The 22,065-nt window shown below is 48.0% G+C and overlaps 5 protein-coding genes across 5 annotated transcripts; all 5 read left to right on the top strand.

The window, feature by feature from the left end:
* Positions 1 to 98: 98 nt before the first annotated feature.
* BKA67DRAFT_528213 (glycosyltransferase family 28 domain-containing protein) lies at positions 99 to 2,946 on the top strand (the record flags this gene model as incomplete). Its single annotated transcript, XM_046098933.1, has 11 exons — positions 99 to 168; positions 227 to 385; positions 447 to 598; positions 654 to 1,012; positions 1,068 to 1,228; positions 1,282 to 1,542; positions 1,597 to 1,705; positions 1,759 to 2,112; positions 2,163 to 2,526; positions 2,577 to 2,715; positions 2,768 to 2,946. 11 exons carry the CDS (start codon positions 99 to 101, stop codon positions 2,944 to 2,946), a joined length of 2,307 nt encoding a protein of 768 aa, XP_045951256.1.
* A 1,193-nt stretch (positions 2,947 to 4,139) lies between these two features.
* Positions 4,140 to 7,351, top strand: BKA67DRAFT_696984 (uncharacterized protein; the record flags this gene model as incomplete). The annotated part of the gene is made up of 5 exons (XM_046109363.1): positions 4,140 to 4,258; positions 4,312 to 5,081; positions 5,130 to 5,455; positions 5,530 to 6,010; positions 6,060 to 7,351. 5 exons carry the CDS (start codon positions 4,140 to 4,142, stop codon positions 7,349 to 7,351), a joined length of 2,988 nt encoding a protein of 995 aa, XP_045951255.1.
* A 679-nt stretch (positions 7,352 to 8,030) lies between these two features.
* Positions 8,031 to 9,888, top strand: BKA67DRAFT_670997 (family 43 glycosyl hydrolase; the record flags this gene model as incomplete). Its single annotated transcript, XM_046108684.1, has 3 exons — positions 8,031 to 8,106; positions 8,346 to 9,772; positions 9,823 to 9,888. 3 exons carry the CDS (start codon positions 8,031 to 8,033, stop codon positions 9,886 to 9,888), a joined length of 1,569 nt encoding a protein of 522 aa, XP_045951254.1.
* Positions 9,889 to 11,211: 1,323 nt separating this feature from the next.
* BKA67DRAFT_665142 (uncharacterized protein) lies at positions 11,212 to 12,252 on the top strand (the record flags this gene model as incomplete). Its single annotated transcript, XM_046108509.1, has 2 exons — positions 11,212 to 11,336; positions 11,403 to 12,252. 2 exons carry the CDS (start codon positions 11,212 to 11,214, stop codon positions 12,250 to 12,252), a joined length of 975 nt encoding a protein of 324 aa, XP_045951253.1.
* A 7,006-nt stretch (positions 12,253 to 19,258) lies between these two features.
* Positions 19,259 to 21,678, top strand: BKA67DRAFT_527889 (uncharacterized protein; the record flags this gene model as incomplete). Its single annotated transcript, XM_046098905.1, has 5 exons — positions 19,259 to 19,435; positions 19,485 to 20,234; positions 20,286 to 20,599; positions 20,657 to 20,959; positions 21,015 to 21,678. 5 exons carry the CDS (start codon positions 19,259 to 19,261, stop codon positions 21,676 to 21,678), a joined length of 2,208 nt encoding a protein of 735 aa, XP_045951252.1.
* Between the last annotated feature and the right edge of the window lie 387 nt (positions 21,679 to 22,065).

Here is a 22,065-nt window from a genome sequence, read left to right as displayed (position 1 = left end):
GGCTTCGGCCTTTTGTTTACGAACAATCCTTTGAGCCCACCTACCCAATCACCATGACCTCGAGTTCGAGAAGACAACTCGACAGCCTTGTGTCGGCCATGGATGCTCGTCCGCCCAACGAACTGTGCTCATTGGGCCATGTATTGAACAGCTCAGCGGCCATACAAGGTGTGCGCCGGTCGGTTCTAACGGGTGAAAAGGGTTGCGATTGACCAAGATAATACAGCGGACGGTTCGATTGAGATTGCCTTCTCTTCATCGGACCCCCAGGCAGTCACGCAGCTTATACCTGCCTTGCCACCATCGAAACATGATTTCCAAGTCGCTCCGAGCGACGAAAAATGCCTGGCATTGAATATTGTCATTCAAGTAGTCGGAAGTCGAGGTGAGAGATACCTCTATTCTCGACTCTCTCAATTACTGATGAACTTTCTGGTAATGGACAGGCGATGTACAACCCTTTATCGCCTATGGAATCGCTCTGCAGCGCCAAGGACATCGGGTGCGTCTTGCAACTCATAACATATTCGAAAATTTTGTCAAAGATGCAGGACTTGAGTTCTACGCAATTGGTGGAGACCCCTTGGATCTCATGGCTGTAAGTGTCTATCCCTCTGCCGGAAGAGCCTGTTGCAAAGGCTGAATCGGGCCAGTATATGGTCAAGAATCCAGGCTTGATCCCGTCCCTCGAATCCCTCAAGGGCGGCGATATTGGCCGCAAGCGGGCTATGGTCAAGGAGATACTTCGCGGATGTTGGCTTTCATGCATTGCCGCCGACCCCGTCTCCGGTGTGCCATTTGTCGCCGATGCGATTGTGGCTAATCCTCCCAGCTTCGCTCACGTCCACTGCGCCCAAGCTCTAGGTATACCACTACACATCATGTTCACCATGCCCTGGACCGCAACCCGAGCGTTTCCTCATCCGCTGGCAAATATCAGGCAGGCCGACCTTGAACCAGCGGCCGCTAACTGGCTTAGCTACGGAATGGTCGGGCTTATGACTTGGCAGGGGTACGTCAAACCAAGTTTAATAGCATCGCAAAAGCTGATTCTGTGCCCCGACTAGGTTGGGCGACGTAATCAATGCTTGGAGGAAGCAGGATCTCCAGCTGGAACAGATTGCAACGTCCATGGGGCCGTCGCTTGTGGAGTACCTGCGCATCCCACACACGTACTGTTGGTCGCCGGCTTTGGTCGCTAAGCCTGCCGATTGGGGATCCGAGATAGGTGAGACGCAAAAGTTGCCCCTGCGAAATTCAAGCCAAGCTTACGCGCACCAGATGTCTGCGGGTTTTTTATGCGTGATGAGCCGCAGTATATCGCGCCGCCTGATCTAAAGGTTTTCCTTGCTACAGGCTCTCCTCCTTTATATGTTGGCTTCGGAAGTATCGTTTTGGACGACCCCAAGCGACTCACAAATATCATTTTGGAAGCCACCCGCATATGTGGTGTCCGAGTTCTAATATCTCGAGGATGGAGTGAGTTAGGGAAAGACTCGTGCAACTCAAGCGATGTCTTCTATCTTGACGACTGTCCTCACGGTTAGTGTTCAATCTCGACCTCCAGAAATGTTAAATGACTGAAATCCAGTGTAGAATGGCTGTTCAAAAGAGTCTCGGCCGTCATACATCACGGAGGTGCTGGTACTACTGCTTGCGGTTTAGTCAATGCACGTCCGACCATCATCGTCCCTTTCTTTGGCGAGTACGTCCGGCCTGACTAATTGCGTAAAGATGACACTGCTGACATGCATATAGCCAACCTTTCTGGGCGGACGTGGTGGCCAAGGCTGGAGCTGGAACGAAACCAATCCCACAAAAGCAACTGACTGTCGAACGCCTGGTGGAAGCCATCAAGTTCGCCATATCTCCCGCTGCCAATGTTGCTGCGCAGAAGTTGGCGGCAAAGATGCGACGGGAGAGTGGCGTCGACACCGCCGTAGCCTCATTTCACCGCGCCCTTCCCACCCCCGAGATGAGATGCGAGATTGTGCCTGGCCAAGTTGCTCGCTGGGTTTTGGACACTAAGGGCAGAAGGCGAGTTAGAATATCTGACGCAGCAGTAGCCGTGTTGATTGTGCAGAAGAAGATCCAGATAAACCAGCTCAAATCGTGAGTAAAAACGAAGTTGGAAATAGTTAGTAGAGCTGACACGACCCCAGTCTACGGAGCAAGGAGTATGATACAGACGTTCAAAGATGGGATCCGGTGTCAGGAGGCGCAGCCTCGATATTGGGAACCATGACGGACTTTAGTAAGGCCCTCGGCGGCGTCTTTATCGACCCTTTCAAGTCATACAAACGTGTGGGGGAAAAAGGAGATGGCGAATCGGCCGCCGGTGTTGCACTAACAGAAGTGGGCGACCGGTTGGGTTCCATGGCCGGGGTGGTCACGAAAGGAGCACTGGTTGATATGCCCTTGGCGCTGGCCGAGGGACTCAAGAACGTGCCTAGATTATATGGTGAAGAGATCCAAGACCATGGAACGGTCAATGACTGGCAGAGCGGCAGTAAGGTTGCTGCCAAGGTGAGTTCTCACGTTTGACAGACAAAAGTCACCAGGACTGACAGTGGCAGAATTTCGGATCTGGATTTTATCATGGCATCACCGGCTTCATCACTCAACCCTATAAGGGAGCGAAGGAAGAAGGGACCGTGGGCTTTTTGAAAGGAGCCGGCAAAGGTACCATGGGTCTATTCACCAAACCGGGAGCAGGTAAACTAGCATTTCCCTTGCGGAGTTCCCGTAGTTTTACTAACAATAACAGCCATGTTTGGCTTGATGGCGTACCCTGCTCAAGGAATTTTCAAATCTATCGAGGCAACCAAGACTGTTGATCGTTCAATACTGCAGGCCAAATGCGCCATGGTTGACAAACTTGCGGCAGACGGTAAGACAGACGTTCAAGTCGACCAAGTTGTCCACGCTTTCGATATGCTAAGATGAAGACACATGGGAACCCCAAATGTGGAAAGATGCTGTGAATTGCGAGACAGCAAGATGAATTCTCAGAGACGATGAGCACCCTAGAGATCACCGCTGGGAGGCCCGAGGATATGACCAATCTATATAGCCCGTCTTTTAACCTGAAAGGAACAAGTTGAATGTTGCATATAGACCTGCTTGGCATCAGTTCAGTCAACTTACTCCTCAATCAGAGCCAAGGTCGTATTTCGAGCCAGATCTTGAGATACCGCGGGGCAAGACGCGGGGTTAATGCCCTGTGTTCATCCATTATGCGAACCCCTTCAAATTTGAGCCTCGTGATCATATCACAATCTTCTATGCATCCTTGAAGACTCAACGAAGTTCTAATAGATAATAGTGCCAATATTTGTATCATACGTCAATTGAGAGACGAGCTCACTGGCTCCAGCTGCAGCGTCCACGCGAGCTGTTGCATTGGACTTAGATACCACCGTAGGTTTGAATTTGAGACAGAGAACAAACAGGTGCTGTATGTGCTATCGAATTTTCAAAATGTGGAGTTTGACAGTACCCCGTCTCGAGGCTTGCCTGATGTTGCAAAAATAGACGGGGCTATGGTTAGGCACTTTCATATGCCCGTTATTGTGAAGTCCTCAAACACTATGCGATATCCCGAAGCCAGGAGCAATACTTATCGCGTTCCATTGTCGTCCAATAGGCTACTAGCAACTATGCGTTCATAACAGCCTCCAAGTGATGAGCTCGGCAGACATCCCACCGAGGACAATGCGCTTTGTTGTCTTTGAGTATAATCGAGCCACACTGCAGGCCGTACTCGCACCGAATGCGAGCTCCACCTGCAAGTGCCCCAAATAAATCTAGAGGTTAAGTGTTAGCTTGGATAAGGTTGCAATATCGAACATCTCCAAGGCGGTGAACCAGTCACGAGGCAGACAAGGCCAAGCTTGAACCTAACTTTCCCATATAGCCGGCAATGAATGCTTGGGGATGATGCCGCGCCCGGCATGCTATATTGCTGACGCAGAATGACGAACTGTACCTCCTTCTCGTCAACCTTGCGGAGTCATTTGTTATACCATGTACTCACATTCAGAACCGAGTGGTTTGTTTTTGGTCACTATTTACTTCATCACTAGTCCTGTTCACGATAGGCACCTGACTCAGTATCCTTCTCCCCAGAGCCGAGGACAATGCATTTCTCACAATATCTGTTACTTTCTGTACAAATCGCCGGGACGGTGGTATCCTCGGCTGCACTGTTCGAATTCGGAGGGCCACCAGTGCAATACCGCCCAAAATTCCGATATTGGTGTGTACTTGCTTCTCTTGCATCTTGCTCTGGATGTTGCTAAGTATTAGCAGGCTTCCGGATGCTTCAGTGCCATATCAATCCGTCGTGGACGATGTGGACCACATTGTCTCGGTAGGAGCTGGAGGCCTCGAGTTCCTTCCGTTCTATAACTACGGCCTAGGCCCTGCACTCACAGACTGGTCTATCTACGGATTTGGCACAGAAGCGTTCAAAGATATGCTTCTAGCAGCTTTGAATACTAGTATGGCCCATGGCATAGTTTTTGACCTTGCGCTTGGTGCTAATCAAGGCGCTGGTGTGCCCTCCATAGTCGAGACCCCCGGCTTGGCCAAGGAGCTCGTGTATGGAAACATCACGATCCAGTCAGGGGAAACGTACACGGGGCTAGTGCCGGAGCCCAACCCCGACTTCAACAAAATTACGGGCTTTATGAACACCCCTGAGCTGTGGGGAGCCAACGAGATTGTAGCTGTGGTGGCTGGGAAAATTATTACTGACGTGCTGCTTGCGCAATACTTCTACATGTCTATCCTCGATGAGACGAGCCTAGTTGACTTGACTAACCTCACAATTCAGGGTAACCTCTCATGGACTGCCCCAAAAGGCGACGGAAATTGGATCGTCTTTGGTATCTATGAGCGCTACACGAATCAAAGGAGTTGCGCATCGGTCACAAATGCCACAACGGCCCTAGGGAATGGTTCTTGGATTGTGGATCACTGGAGCTCAAGCGGAGCTAAGAAGATGACAGACTTCTGGGACCAGCAGATTCTGTCGAATGACACGATAGATGCTCTCGTCACAGAAACTGGCCAGTATAGTACGTATTTACTCGTCTACGTTATGGTCAGTACTGATCTTTAGCTAGTCTGGGAGGACAGCATGGAAATGCAAGCCGCACTGCCGTGGACAAGAGGTCTGCTCTCTCGCTTCGAGGCTCTTCATGGTTACAGCGCCACCAAGTTTCTGCCTATCCTTTTCCATGCAACAAATACCTGGGGTGGTTATCTTCCCCCGTACAATATCACCTACACTTTGGGAAGATACGCTACGGATGGAGGAGCATACGTACAAGACTACAAGGCGGCATTGAGCCAAGGATATCTAGAATATCTGGAGCATTATAACGGTTGGGCTTCATCCAGAGGCTTGAAGCTATCTACCCAGCCAGCATACAATATGCCTGTTGATATGGTAAGTCTCGTGGTAGTAAATTTTGCAATTGGTTCCAGTCTCAAAAGATCCCACATTGACATGAAACATATCAGACCCAGGCAGTGGCGCACGTTCAGGTACCCGAGCTGGAGTCGTTGGGTTTTTCCGAAAGCATCAATAACTACCGCCAATTCACGGGTGCAGCTCATTTGGCTGGACGCAACATTATCTCAACAGAGGTTGGCGCCACACTCGGGAACGCCTACAAGCAGAGAATCCCCCACTTGAAAGGCCTCTTCGACGAATCTTTCGCCGCTGGCGTCAATGCCATGGTCCTTCACGGGTACGCCTATAGTGGAGAGTATGTGGGAACAACCTGGCCCGGCTACACTCCTTTTCAGTATCAATACTCAGAAATGTGGAACCCTCGACAACCAGCTTGGAAACACCTCGATGACCTCATGTCTTATTCCGCTAGGAACTCGATGGTTATACAACTTGGTGTCCCCAAGTTCGATCTCGTATTTTACTATTTTGATATTCCCTATCGCTTTGGCGCGGGTAGCTACAACCAAAGCGACATGAACACATATGGTAAGATCTGCGGTTCTTTGTATTAGTACTTTTAACTTACAGTCGTTAGGGTACACATTTGAGTATTTAGGACCTGATAACCTGGTCTCCGGCCCAGCCGTGGCTGCTGGTGGTATCCTTGCTCCTGACGGACCGGGATACAAGGCTATGGTTATTTACAACCAAACCCAGATCACGCCCCGTGCTTCTGCAGCACTTACCGTCTTCGCTCGCAACGGACTTCCAATCTACATTGTAGGAACAATACCCAATATCACAATTGGGACCACCGGCCAACAAGAAGTCTCGGCAAATATGGAAGAGCTTTTGACATACGATGTTGTGCATGTACTGGAAACCGATGACTTTTCCGCCTCTACGCCTTTTGCGGACAGTGTCCTGCCTCGTGTCAATACCCATGGGGACTCCGGCGCATCTAGTCTTTACACCTTTTGGAGGTCAGATACTAAATCTGACAGCGAATATGTCTACTTATACAACACTGGCGCTGATAAAACTTTTAATGTATCTTTTTCTGTGCTGCCCAACTCGAGTCCGGAAATTTTCAATGCGTGGACTGGAGATCAGATCCCGTTGGCTGTATACCAGACCACCTCAACCGGCATCACCACGTCGATCAGCTTGAAATCGAACCAAACAACCATCATTGGGTTTTCAGCATCCGCAACACAGGATCGCGTGTTTGTTGTCGATCACTCTCCGAACGTTGAGACTATTCGGGTTGCCAAATGCATCGAGGCATGGGTGGCCGACTCGTCGGAGGCATGGGTGACGTTGAGCAACGAGATACGGGTTGTCATTCCCGCAGCCGCTAATGTTCCCGCAGCTGTAACCACCTTGGGTCCATGGAATCTCACGGTCGACGCCTATGGTCCATCTGACAACAATTACAATGTGAAAGGCGAAATCACAACCATCAATGTCGGCAGGCTAGATAATCTTGTGCCATGGACAAATATTTCTGGAATTGAGCAGATCAGTGGGGTTGGAATGTACTCAACCAATTTTGATCTGTACTCTTATGATCAGACAGCTATACTGGTCTATTTTGGTCCAATACTACATACCCTGAGGGCTTGGGTAAATGGACATCATCTCTCCCCCGTTGACCCAACAAATCCCGTGTCTGATATTTCTGATCTCGTGGGAGCGGGAAGTAACAAACTGGATATCGAGGTAACGACTTCTTTGTTCAATGCAGTCAAAGCGAATATCGGTCGAGTCTTTAGTGCTGGCTATGGCCCCAAAACACCTACATACTACACGGCTGAAGATTGGCACGAGTTCGGGCTAGTAGGACCTGTGGAGCTCCGAACCATGAGGAAACTGTGTGTTGCGTAAAGATCAGCCATTAATCTCACTCTCGCTGAAATCAAGCGGGAACATGATCACTTGATTATTAGAATGCTACAGTGAAAGCCTTTCCATTCAAACCCTTGATCAAGTCCATTACTACAAAGGCGACTCCGTGATCGAATGCTCCAATGCCATCCAGCAAAGATATTAGACCAAAAATATACCTTTGTCGGGATCAGAGTGCCGGTGAGTGAACTCAACTGGAGCGCATCAAGAGGGCCAAGGGTTCCCACAGGAGCGCATAATACCCAAACCTTGCGCCGCATTTCCCGGGGAGGGGGTTAATTATAGCGGGACTAAAATCTCCGGTGCCGATTCGGGCTCGCATCGCACTGCAAATATAGGTTATAATTGCGCATCTGTCAAATTCATGTAACGGACTCTCAGAACCCTCCAGCCCCAGTAAAGTCAATGATACTGTACAACGGATCATATTGAACCGAGTTGTGGAGAATTTGAGGCTTCTCTATAAGCGACAAACACAAATATGAGTCCATGTTACCACATGCGGTAATCCTACCCCGACCGATCGCGTGTGAGACTCATATAAATAGACCATAGAATTTAACACTAAATGGATCTGAAAAGCCTTGCTAAGTTCCATCTAATTCATTACTCAAGATCGTTCGGACAAAACATCTACACTAGTATCCATCTTATCGCAATGTTTTCTCTCACGTTCTTCGTTGTGATAATCTTCGGGGTATATGCGTACGATCAATCAGCACTGTATGGTCAATGTCAGTCAATACAAGGGACACTTGAGGGTAGGAACAGGCTGCTAACAAATAAAAAGGCGGCGGCCTTGGAAACACAGGTGCAACGAGTTGTCCTCCAGGAGCATGTTGCACTATCGTCAACGAATATTATTCACAGTGTCTTTCATGCAGCCAGGCTGATACAATAATCGACTCGACAGTGGCTATCAGCATCACGGAAAACCCGTCCCCTGCGAAATCCGCAACTTTGAGAGCGACAGATACCTACAAAAATCCCGTACTATGGGAAGATCTCGCAGATTTGGACATATTTCGTGTAAATGATACATTTTACTATTCTGCATCTACGATGCATTACTCGCCGGGAGCACCTATTCTTCGATCTTACGATTTGGTTAATTGGGAATATATTGGACATTCGGTCCCTTCTCTCAGTTGGTCTTCGAAGTATGATCTTACCAATAGTCAGCGAGCGTACGTGAAAGGAATATGGGCCTCCACAATGAGGTATCGCGCAACTGATAAGAAATGGTATTGGATTGGTTGCATCGAATTTGGCAGCACCTACGTCTACACAGCACCAACCGTGGCAGGACCATGGATTTTGAAGGCAACACTTAGCACGTGCTTCTACGACGCCGGCTTACTCATCGATGACGACGGTACAATGTATGTCGCTTATGGAAATACGCAGCTCTATGTTGCACAATTGAACTCAGACGCCACAAGTATCGTCAAGACACAGCAGATTTACGATTCGACAAGCACAAGGGGAGCCCTCGAGGGCAGTCGTATGTACAAGCGAAATGGCCAGTATTACATTCTGACCACTCATCCTGCGAGCCAGGAATGGGTTCTCAAAGCATCAAGTCCATTTGGCTCTTATTCCATCAAAGTACTGGCGGATGCAGTGTCTCCACCAGTGCCCGGCGGTGGGAACCCTCATCAAGGTGGTCTAATCGATACTCCCAGGGGAGATTGGTATTATATGGCGTTTGAAGACGCATATCCTGGCGGACGAATTCCAGTATTAGCACCTGTGACCTGGGGTGCGGATGGCTATCCAACATTGACTACTTCCAATGGAGACTGGGGGGCGACGTATCCCATGCCAGTGGCCTCACATGCAGTTCCGTCTCCTCTTGGAACTGACAGCTTCTCCGGTACTTCTCTCGGACATGCCTGGGAGTGGAATCACAACCCGGATACTTCTCGATTTGCTGTCAACGACGGTCTTACACTCCGCACGGCCACGGTGACCTATGACTTGTACCAAGCCCGCAACACCTTGACTCATCGTATTCACGGACCAATATCCACGGCAACAATCAAGATTGACACGAGCAGCATGGCAGCGGGTGACCGGGCTGGGCTTGCTCTCTTCCGCGATCAGTCAGGTTGGATTGGTGTGAAGAATGACGGTGGGACTTTCACAGTTGGCATGACGAATAACATCTTGATGGACTCAGACTGGGCGACAAGCAATACTGGCACAACAGTCGCAAGCGTTGGTATCTCGAAGGGAACCATTTACTTGCGCGGTACGGTTAACATCAATCCTGGGTCTGGCCGTACGGGCTCGTTTAGCTACAGCCACGACGGGACGAACTTTAGTAGCCTTGGTCCGTCTTTAACGCTGAACAGTGCATGGCAATACTTCATGGGCTACCGTTGGGGGATCTTCAATGTGGGTGCAATGATGTCCTTTCTTCTCCGCATTGCTAATAACTCACGCAGTATGCCACATCGGCTCTTGGCGGATCTATCGAAGTTTTATCCTTCTCACAGACAGTCTCCTCCTAGACTAGGTCTTGGTCAAGGAAACGGCGACCACTGCAGAGGCGAGAATCCAACGCGATTCGGCTCATGCACGTTGCGCAATGGCCACGGATACAGCAATTCTATCAATAGCGACGGTTGTTATATGTGGGTAATTGGTTATCTCGGGATGATATTGAAATTAGTTCCTACGACTGCAAATTCTATGGTCGCCGAGAATTTGGATCGAGGTGCTCATGGTATACATATATGGCTACAGCGAGCAAAGAATACTATTGATCATTAAAATATTGAATTTCCGTTGAGATTTGGTCCTGTGCCGATGGTAATTCCGACACATGCATTCCGTATCTTCGAAACTCTATGTACTGGTGGGGGTTCCCCAGTTGGCCGTACCTAACGAAGGTTTAGGTCCTAGGTTAAGCAAGTGGGCACAAGGAGTTTTGGCCCGTGTCGCCCGGCTTCTACTAGGTTAGTACCTCGCGCAGGGGAACTAACCTAACCTAGGTACATAGTTTTCAGGAATTGGCGAATAGCTTAACGAGTATTAGCACGCATGACCACCCCTTCTGGCGTACTATAGGGGTCACCGTCCAGGAATATGTGTTGAGACAAGCCCGCCCTGGCCCCAAGTTACAGCACATGGCATCCCGTCGTTCTCGAGGTAAGTATGCGAAATGGAGGCGATTTGTTTATCGTATTCCAGTTGAATTCTTCGATACAATCAGAGGGCACCATTTCAACACTCGTATCCATTAATCGTTCACAATTTACACACGTGTGGGATAGGGTTGAGTCCGTATCAGCAGAGTGCGAGGGATTTAGCCAAAAGCAAAAAGAGCGAGATAATTGTGCCGAAGGGCGAGTATATCTGCCAAGACCAGAAGTGCCTACTCTGTTCTACACAGGTCTTGTGTTGTATGCTGGAGGTCGGAAATTCAATTACAAACACTGATGTGGAGGTTGAGGGGCTGAAGACCGGCTATACAGGGGGTGACAATCCCCCACCCCCAACCCTAACATGAAGATTGCGGGGAACGACCAATCGTGAGGCATACCCCACTGAAGAATCCTAACTAAGAAGGCATTGACAGTGTACTGGGGATAATGCATTTGTTTGAAAGCGGTAGAGGCTAGATTAGGTTAGTAAAGCTCCTTTGACCCGGAGATTGTTCCGCAAAGCGATAGCATTGGCCCGCTGCTCTATTTTGAATTGAATGCAGCTGAGGAAGGTCAAGAATGGTTGTCGAAAGTGTTAAATATGCGAAGATTCCGTTGTTTCTGAGCTATGTATTCACTTGCATCTTGCTAGATGCTAAGACTGGCACAGGTTCGGCTCATAAAACAATGAGATTTATCTATATTGCAATTCTGCTGGCATGGCTCTCAAAATTTGCCGGGGCATGGCCTCCAGGCTCATTGGTCGAGAGTGACTACAACGGGTGGAACAAAATTAACAGGTTTTTTGTTTTGTATGCCACTTCTATTGGTCTTTTGCACGGTAATGGCAATAGAGATCTGAGCTGATATGTCACAAGCGGCGATTCTTACTCAAGAATTGGCTTTAAATCCACAGGAGTCCAGCCATCGGACTCAAACCCCTTCGGCAACACTGGCACCACAAGTGCTAATGGAAGAAATTGGGTTGAATATCTTACGGACACGTATAACAAGAACAACACATGGACTTATGACTTTGCCCAGAGTGGCGCTACTATTGACGTGGACGTCCAGGCATCTGCGCAGCTCGTAGATGTCGACGGTCAGATTGCAGACCAATTTCTACCAATATACGCCAGCCAATCCGGCTTTTACACGGGTCCTTCAAGTTTATTTGGCATCTGGATCGGCATAAACGACATCTACAACTCATTCCTGTTGCAAGACTCAACCAAAAACGCTGCATTAATCGCTCGCTTGCGCGAATTAGTAGTCGAATTATACGATGCTGGTGCGAGGAATTTCATCTTCCTAAACATGCCTCCTCTTGAAAGAGCCCCCAAAGTCACGGGTTCCAGCGCCGCCGCAATACGAATTCCTATCATGAAAACCACCGTTGGAGACTACAATGCCAGACTATGGAAACTTGCGAGATCCGTAAATCATGATCTCGGTTATACGACGGTGTTCTATTACGACGTTAACACACTATTCAACTCTATTATAGACGATCCAAGTCAGTTTGTTGAAACATCTATCTACAAAGATACAACCTCGTTCTGCAGTGCGTATAAAAACGGCACCCCGGGTTGGAATACCAAATATGACGAGTGCGAATATGCGGCGAACGAATACCTTTGGACCAACAATTTTCATCCTAGTCAACCGGCTCATCAGTTGCTTGCAAAGGAGATCGGGGATATGTTAACTAGAGGGGCTTCAGTTTGATGTTGGCTAGGAGCGGGATCTTTCAATCAGCAAAACTAGTGTTAAATTAGAATATAGCATTCAGTCAACTATTGTTTCCTCTAGCCAGAGTTCGGCGCTAAAATCTCAAGGTCAGTAACAGTCGTCCTATTCCTACCATTGACTTCTCCTAATGCGGTGATGAAAATGTACTTAGCAATAGTGGTGATGACTCTAAATACATGTACAAAGGGATGAGCAGTAACCTATTTATATAGATTATATGGGATGTTATCCAATCTTCTCTTATTATGGCAAGTTGCGATCACGGCGGGATCGCAATTGGCGGCAAGAGATGCTGACAAAATCGACGGCTCGGTGGTCAAACATTCCTGCGTATACCCGAAATTTCAGCTGTACACCTCGACAAGCGCTTTGGTCGTGGTGTAAGTTGTTTCATCAACCTCATCACGACTTGCCATTTACTGAGGCAAGGGAGGAAGTATGAAGTAGGAAGTAGGCCATTCTAGCACTAATGACCCCCTTCATCCGACAGCGATAAGTCCAGCGCCTTGCATCGCAGTAATAGAACATGACCCAGAGCTTGACTATGACTTTTGCACAGCGACCAGTCAGGCATCCAACGATGGCATTCGCCTATAGGTCTCACTGTTGTAATTGCACACAACATTATCTCTAGCTAATAATATAATGTCTTCTTTCCACAGGTGTTTCATACTTGTTGCGAATGACGTGATACTGATCCGATAGTCGATGATTCCTGCCCCGGCTTATGTTGTTTTTTGACAACTGGCCTGTGAGTCCGGGAAGATTGGAAGATAGTTCGAACACATAGAGCCAGGCGGGTTTGGTATCCGATACAATCGAACGTATAGGTAAATGTGTTACAGCTTTAACGCCGCTGCTCACTCGGCTCTGACATTCACGAAAGAAGTAAGAGCTAACCATTGACACCCATGTATGCAATGACATATGCGAAGTCCTGCGCATTGTATCATAACGCCTAAATAATTTGGCTATCCAGGATATCAAGCCGTGGTCGATTTCCTACGAATTATGGTATCGACAACAAGCGGGCAGGACACAAGCAAAAGCTCGGATTCGGATCCCGAGTACACGCAGGTCCTCTTGGTGCAGTAACACTGAGTGGATCTAACCAATATTCTAAGTTACGCTCCCCATATGATACGCCACTGACGTTCAAGGATACCATAAGCCCGGTCAGAATTGAACGGGCGAAGCTACCGCCAAACGGTTTTTTTCACTATAAAGTTCGTTCGTGGTCGCTCATACTTTTTTGTGCGACAAGTAAGCTACTGTGCACTTTAAAAATAAGAAAGCTAAAGAACGAAAAGACTTCGTTAATTGCGAAACACGTAAAAAATACTAGTGGGGCTAATTCCTAGCCTTAGTCATCACAGCAGTAGGTCAATGGCAACGCTAGATATCAAGATAAAGTGAATACACTATTAACAAAAGCCCTTCCACTGACAATCATTTGCGCCTCCGAAGCACTAGTACTCGCCGCCCATACGTTATCGAATGACATCGTGTTCGGTACAATCTTATCTAGCCGCAATTCCCCCGTGCATGGAATTAACCGTATGACCGGCCCCCATCGTCGCCACCGTCTCCATTCGCAGCGGTATCGATGGTAACGAGAGTGTCAAGTCATTCCTGGCTTTGGTTCAGAACAAGGCCTGAGAGACAAATCCACATGAGCGACTTAGAAGCCTAAGAAGCGAGTGGCTTTCACAAGCTAGTAGTGATTCGCCCCATCGAAGGAGGTCGAATGTTTATCCCAGGTCCATTCGTCAGTTCTCAAATCGGATGGCACTCTCTCCTAATTTGACATGAATACCTACCCTTTGGTGCTTGAAATACTAACGCTACAGAACGGATACTTGGTGGATGTCTCATGATAAATCAATTATGACTATCATCTCGGAGTCCGTTGGAAATAGATGGATACTGCCGAAAACGAATTGTCCGCGGAGTTATTGGCTCATATGGTGTCCAATTCCTGGATCACGGTGTCATCGCTCCGGGTCCTGCCTTCAGAAAATTTGGATAGGAAGCGGGTGAATACCTGGGTAGATGATATAGGCGATCAGACATTGGAGCTAATCGTGTCTTTGAAAGCAAGTGCGGAGGATAGAGAGGACATCCTGATATACACATAACGAGTTCTACAAGAGCTGTGGCATCGGGGTTTTGATGTTGAGTTTGATCGCCATTAACAGCCACGTGGATATTTGACGGGATTCGATCCCCATCAAAACACCATCAAAAGTACACCTTCACAACTAACCAAGCAAGCCTACAGGCGACGTACATCTGCAAAGCAACATCTATGAATCCAAATCTAGTGATAGAAGGGATTTTAATGGCATCTTCTGGAAGCACGATTTCGCCTCTTTTCTTGTTTCTGTATAGAACGGCAACCCAACTTGGTCCCTCCTTCCCATATACATTAGAACCGCTAGCCACGCCTTGTCATGCCTGAGAGGACGCGCCAGCTACTGACATAGCCACCGCAGCGGCGTTAAATACAGAAACAAACAAACAGTGTGTTTGTAATACCTGGAGGCGACTCCACCTCTGTTATACCACTGGTGTCCACGTCTAGGGATGTAGGCGTTCAACTACGGCTGTAGGACATTTTGAAATCAAAGAATTTAAAGGAGAATGCACAGCTATAGAACCTGAATCCCGTGGATAAATTGAACTGTTTCAACGTGCTAGAGCTGAGAAAGATCCTGTCCGAACTTTCCCCAATTCAATGGCTGTACTTCGGTATCACGCCTGAAGGCAATGGCGAATCTGAGCAAGGCATGTTACAGATAACTACACAAAATGTGATGGAACCCGTTCTTGCAAATGTCTTGGAGGAGGTTTTGAGTCATCAGTCCCATTTATGTGCTCGTTATGCGCAAACATCAAATTCCTGGGAGTGAGTTTACAATGACCCTATACTACAGCACAATGCTTACTAACTATGAACCTGCATAGTCAAGTATCGCATGATGTGAAACACGGCAGATTGTACTGCGAGTTTATCATACTGCAATCTTGAGTCTGAAAAACAACCCATCTTCGCAGCGGAACTTGTTGAAACGGAAGACTGTCAGTACTTGTTCTTGGTTGCCCACCATCTTTCAGTGCTTTTCATATCCTAAAAACCATCCTGTAAGATCTTGAGGGTTTGATTCTCCGTCGGGTGGAATCCCTGGCTGGGTATATCTTGCGCAACCCGGTTTCCCTGTATGGTGACAAGTTTAAACTCACAACTCACCAGATCACTATTCTTCCAGACCTGGGCTTCGTTGCAACTCCAGTACTGTCTGTTACGAACGAGGTCTACAGGTAGGCCGCAGGACCCCACATAAGTACAGCCGGCAGAGTGCCAGGCGGCTGGTCTCCAACGGAGACAAGGTCACGTGAGGATCACGGGATCACCCAGCCTTGGCGTGAGCCCATGGTGATCCATGCAGGGGATCACCCATAGACAAAGGGGATCACTGGTGAGCCAACAGTGATCCAAGGTGATCCAACCAACATCAGTGAAGGAATGAATGGATATAATAAGGATCGGGTCTCCTACTCTACATAGACAGTCATTACTTCAGTGATCAATCTAAGCATCTATCTTACCCATAGGTGAAGCTCACGCTTTGACGACTACACTTGTGAATCTCTTTGCTCAGTATATTCTGAAGGTCTATCTCTATAGTCTTCTATTCGTGGCTAGCATATCTTGTTAGCATAAACCCCTTGCATTATATTATTTGTGGTTGTGCAACCCGATAGTATAATCGTCACACTGTCAACAGCCGGGTGATTTACCACATTTTTCCCGATGTCTTTCGGAAGACAAGAATCAGGAACTTTGCTAAGGCGGTGGGCTCAGTGAAAGATTCTTGCAATCGTTTCTCGGATAACGCCGTTACTACCTTCCCCTGCAGCTAGTTGGTCTTGCAATCTCGCCTCTTCGTGTGTTATCCAGAGGGTTTCGAAATTATTGAGTTTTTTGAATTCGGCATCGTCTCCAGACATTGCGTCAAGCAATTCCGTATAGTCCTTACTGAGTGAGGGGTTTCGTCATGTTTTGAAAAGATCTTCGTAGTCCCGGGCCAATTCGTTGTAGAACAAGCCGACGAGATTCTTGAGGAAGCGCTTTAACTGGTAACTTTGCTTGAAGACACCTTGTGTGTGCAATGACAGATATTTCCGCATAGCAGATGTGAAATTCCTTGCTTTTAGTTAACCGCCTTTGATCTCGTGGCTTCCATCGGATTGGCATTTCCTTCCATTTTATTTTGTTTCCTGCACTGACGCATAAAGAATACGGTCGTTGGTAAGCGTCCTTAAATCTGCCACCAGAAGGGTTCGGCCCTGGTCAATATGTTCTATGTGCTTAAATCTTGCTTGATCTAGCAACTGATTCGAACACATGAGTTGATTCAAATTTATTATTCACGAGCGTACGGGGAAACAAGTGTCCCCTTAGGCAGACTCATCTCGTCACTATCAAGCTACGAAATAGCTTCGGTCTGAGAACTGGAGACCGAACAGACCTTGAGATATTGCTTGAACAAGGACGTCAATGATCAATCTGTCCATTATATAGACAACGAGCATACGAAGCATGTGTGCCTAAGTCGCGCTTAACCAGTCGTGTGTCGGATCCCAGCATGTTACAATTTTGAGGCCATTCTGCAAGTCAGAGCCTGAAACGTGACCTGGAGACGGGCATTCATGTTTCTTTACCAAATCTTCGCACAAAACATAGTCTTTTCCAGGAAGCAAGGGAAACTCGAAGCATACAATGTTAACGCTCCCGTTCAACAAATCACCAAGATGCGCTGTGGCCTCATCTAGGCACTCCAACCATGCTAACCAGCTATGGAATGGTATAGGCGTTCCTTTCCTAGCATTCAGTCATGACGCCTTGTACATGTAGATACATATACGTAGCCCAGTTCTACGAGTGCACTATACTCCCAGAAGGCACAACTGGAGAAGCCGCTTGAATAATAGCGGAATTGAACTGCGTAGACAGAAAGTCCTCTGCAGACGAAATACTACAGCCTCAAAGGAACTGCTGACTTCTGCAGGCCATAGCCAGTTGGTGCTTTGTTGCATTTCCGTTCGCCGAAGTGGAGATGCGGTAAGTGGTGGGATTATCAACAGAAAACGAATGCTTGCGGTGAAACACCGTAGTCTCCGCTCATACTCTACCATTAATGCAATCGACCCAGAGACTCATTATATTACAGGTACGTGGATTGCGTATCATTATGTCACAGGACGCGGGGCAAATGAACACCCTCGCCAGTTTGGTATTTCCTGGAGTGCTGGATAACACTCAGGTCGGTGACCACTGGGGAATGAATCCCCGGTGTTGTATATTTTTCTATGTCTCATCATTTTGCTTTGGTTGGAGACTCGTGTCAGTTTATACTTCGTCTTAATACTCTGTCAAGTTGTATATCTAGTATACTTTTGAGCTTTAGACCGCCGGTGTATCCCAGACTTTTTGTGTTCGCCACGGATATCATTACTGGGTATGAAGATCCTGAACAAGCTTACTTAATTAACATGTGCCCAACAGCGGTGCAACAAAGCGTTTAGCTTTCACCAACAGTAAACATCAATATTGAAGACTTGTTCTAATAACAGGCTTTTTAGACCACCGCGTGTCACAATTGCCGGAAACATACTAACCAAGACAAAAGGCACTAGGAACTAGATAGAATGTTGCACTGCACCATAAGCCCGCCGCGTAGAGAACCACGCCAACTTGAAAGACATTACTGCAAAGTTCGCATTAACCGGATTCAATCTAATTTGAAAGTCAGCCCTCCTTCATGTCGGGTACGGGTTCTGGTTGTAATGATAATGAGCTTGTAAAAGAAAAGGGAAAAGAAAAAAGGAAAAGGAAAAAAAAGAAGAAAAAAAGGACCGCTACAGTGAAGTTTGGTTGTATACATCCATGGTATGTATCGTGTGTGCCGTATCGAGGAACATACCTACTATGTAAAGAGATAGCTCAGACATGTAGGCGAGGCTGAGCATAATACCGGTAAGCTAGTTTTATGAATCTTGAGCTAGATGTGCGACAATCTGAAGAACACGAGTCGGCCAGCTGGCGATCCGACAGAAGCCAGCCACGATCAACTCCTGCCTCTAACTAGGGTCAAGGTTGACATCCATTATTGCTATTCCGAGTGGCAATACTCATCGTCGTACAACTATTACTTACCAACGCAAAAACATTGAGATTTCGATCCAGGATCAACTGGAGCCGGCAGTCAGTGAAGTCATGCATGTATACCGCTTGTATGTAGCCGGTTGTGGCAGTAATGGGTCGGACTCTGCTCCGATGGAAACCAGCTATCTTACGAATTGCGTCACGTTGTCTAGTCCCTACGTTAGCGGACCCCCCGCGCAACATCTACTAAACCTGTGTGATTTCCATTATGGTTTTCGGGACAGTGCATCATTACTAAGCCGACCAATCAGAGGTCCGGAGCTGGCTCCGGACACCTCCTAGGCTGTTTGCACCAATCAGAGCACGATATAGAGCTTCTGGCTGAGAGGACAGGTATGTAAGCTGTGCGACCGTGGGGCTACGGGCGTCGATACTTTGCAATATGGGGACTCAAACGGGGCCCATTCTTTAGAGGTGTGTAATCCGGACTGGGTAAGGTGCCCCTGTGTACGGTGAGGACTTTTCGGCTTCGCATTGCACAGTGGGTTCAATTTTTTTTATCTCCCTTTTTGCTACAAACAAACCTATGTAGATGTATCCGAAGGACCACGGCTTGCGGTCGATCGTCGCTTCGTAATCCCTAGCTCATAGTGTGCGGCTAGACTCTGGAGACCCCATGTTTGTCCTGAGTACCAACCCAATCAGAAGCCTGAAGCTATTCCTAGGCGAACCTCCTTGATTAACATCCTCACTTGCCGAAGCTATCGACACCACCTGTCGCGATGGGTCCACGGGAAGTCGACAACACCATCAATGTCACACTCCCCTGCTGAACGCACACATCGCGTTCTGTTACCGAAGCCCGATAGTGACGAACCGTCGTCGGCCAGAGGAGACCCATCGCCAGCCTCTCAATCGTCTCCCCAAGTTGCTCGCAACAACCCCGTTACATCGCTTGCTTGCAATGCATGTCGCACTAAGAAAATCAAGGTTTGCTCACACCGTAACCTCTTGAGTACTCAAATTCACAAGTTGTCAGTGCGATGGAATGAAACCGATTTGTTCCGTTTGTGCGCGCCGCCGACAGCCGTGTGTTTATCGCGATGTGCAGGAAAAGGACTCCGCACGAGAGATCTCCGAGCTACGAAACACGACACATGGCTTGAACCGAATTCTGAACTACCTACGAGATGCACCGGAAGATGCAGCTACTGCAGTTTTCATGAACTTGAGGAGTGGGAAAGCCTCGTTCACCCATCTGGCTACCTCCCTCGAATCCAACGCAAGTTTCATAGACTCACGCTTCCTTCTGAACAGTGGCGGATGTCAGAAGGAAACAGCATCGCTAAGCTTCAGACTTGAACTCAATGGCTATTACCCTAATGCATTTCCAGCCCTTGCCCCACTCGAAATTGCAGACCTAGATCTCCAGCTTCTGGATGTAAATTCGACAACGACTATAGACACCACGTCTCGGAAACGACGGTACAGCTCACGAAACAGACCCGCAGCGACTCCGACAACTCCAAATCAAGTGCTACCAATACAACCTCTAACCAGCCGAGATACCATAGTCATCGATGGGCGGCTTGACCATATCGATTTCCAACGATGGACATCTGTGGATATTACCAACGTACTTGCTGCAAGTGCAATATCTTTTTACTTAGAGAATGAGCATCCAATCCTCGCCGTATTCAATGCCGATCTGGTAATTGACGACCTAGTAAGGGGCTCGGGCTCGTTCTGCTCACCGCTGCTCCTCAGTTCGATCCTTGCTTGGTCATTTGTATGTTTATTGCCGTGTATGGCTTGACCCTGATATTGATAGTCCTCTTAGGCTGGTCTTGCGCAGTCGAACTTGGAAGCAAGACAGCTATCTATAGAGTTTCTCGCAGAGGCTAAGTGTCGCTGGGAGGGTCGGAGGCGAGATGATCTGGACACGGTTTCTGCCGCGATACTCATGACTCTTACCTGCAATCATCATGGTAACGATCGAGATGGACTGTTATATCTAGATGCCAGTGCCGAAATTGGTCGCCGCTTACAGCTTTTCAACCATGAAGCCTACCCAGTTTCATCCGTCTCCGATCGTGATGAACACCACAAGGCTGCGGCTTCTTTTGTTGCTTGGGGAGCTTTCACATGGAACACGTACGTGTTCTACAGATTGTCCCAGTTGTTACATGTTTTCGTGACTCACTTTGCCAGCTTGCAATCTCTTCACTTTCGTCGCCGTCACCGACTGCGTACACCACCTGCACTACCGATCCCAGGGATGGTAGACGAGGGAGGACCGGTCTTGTCAAATTACATGGGAAGCACATTCACTTCAATCGCCAAGTTGTGCCTTATTGTACACGAATTGTGGAGCAACGGCTACCACGAGTATGTTGATCCGACCCTACAGACTGCCGAACTCGCGTATCAGAAATTGCTGGCCTGGTGTGGTGAGCTGGGAAGCGCTACATGCAGAGTTGAATCATCATACTCGCACCACGTACTAGTCGTTCAGTGTGTCGTCGCCCAAGAAAACGTTGTTGCAAAATGAACTAACGAGAGAAAATAGCATTTGGTACCACACAGCGATTATGGACGTGTGGAGGCCCTTTATTCAAATTGAACCTCAAAAGAAAATGCAGCATTTCAATTCAGAAGACTCTTGGCCACGCGCCGCTTACAGGGAATCCGTGCGACAACTTAAGCGGCTCATGTACGTGTATCGTCATAAGTTCGAGACGACAAACCCCACCATGCTCGTTTCGCCAGGCTACCTCTACCTCGTCAATGAGATCTTTCGTGACAGCGATGCACCCGAGGCCCAGTTCTACTTCGTGTTGTGCATGTGTGGATGTCTATCCATGGCACACTGGTGTCGCTGCCTGTGTGGGATCACCAAGGCGTTCTTTGGCCTGGGCTGGCAAACTGGACTCCTGAAACGTCCCAGCTGGAATATCGGTCGGCTCAAAAGCATGCGTGAGGCAGCGGCCGCTATTGACGTCGGCCTCAGCTTCAACAGCGTCTATCCGATTGACCTCGAGAGGGCACTTGAGGACACCACGGCAGGTTGTATGGAGGCCTTGGCCAGCGAATTTCAGAAATTAGCCTGTGACAACGTATCCGACAAAGAAAGTGACGAATCTGACGATAACATCGTAACTCAAAGAATGAAATATTGGACGGGTGACCCGCGATCGCTTGACCTTACGTTGAGCGAAGCAACAGAACATTGAGATAAGCTTGTGTACTTTTTCTCAATATACTCGAGATCTGGACATACTGCCCAATCCGAATATTCATCGCTTGAGCTAAAGAACTTTTTAGCGAATCATAGGTCTGACCACCCTTTATAGGACCATAGACATAACTGATTGGATCGCAGTAGCGCCAAGCGTCATGGACGAATCGAAGACAAGGGGGTTCACGTTGGCCTTTCATGTCCGCGTCGACGAGAAGATTCCCATTATGGACGCGCTGGAGGTGACATTAATACTTTGTGTCTAAAGCTAACAGAAGCCTGTACTTATTCGCAGGCAAATAGTACCACGATGCATCTCCCTCGTGAGAAATGAGATTGCAGTAAAGAGATCACATGTGGCTAAGTGGACGGAGCATAGATT

The sequence above is a fragment of the Truncatella angustata genome, assembly GCF_020726525.1.
Source record: "Truncatella angustata strain MPI-SDFR-AT-0073 chromosome Unknown BKA67scaffold_13, whole genome shotgun sequence".
Taxonomy (NCBI): domain Eukaryota; kingdom Fungi; phylum Ascomycota; class Sordariomycetes; order Amphisphaeriales; family Sporocadaceae; genus Truncatella; species Truncatella angustata.
This window is presented reverse-complemented; position numbering and strand designations above follow the sequence as displayed.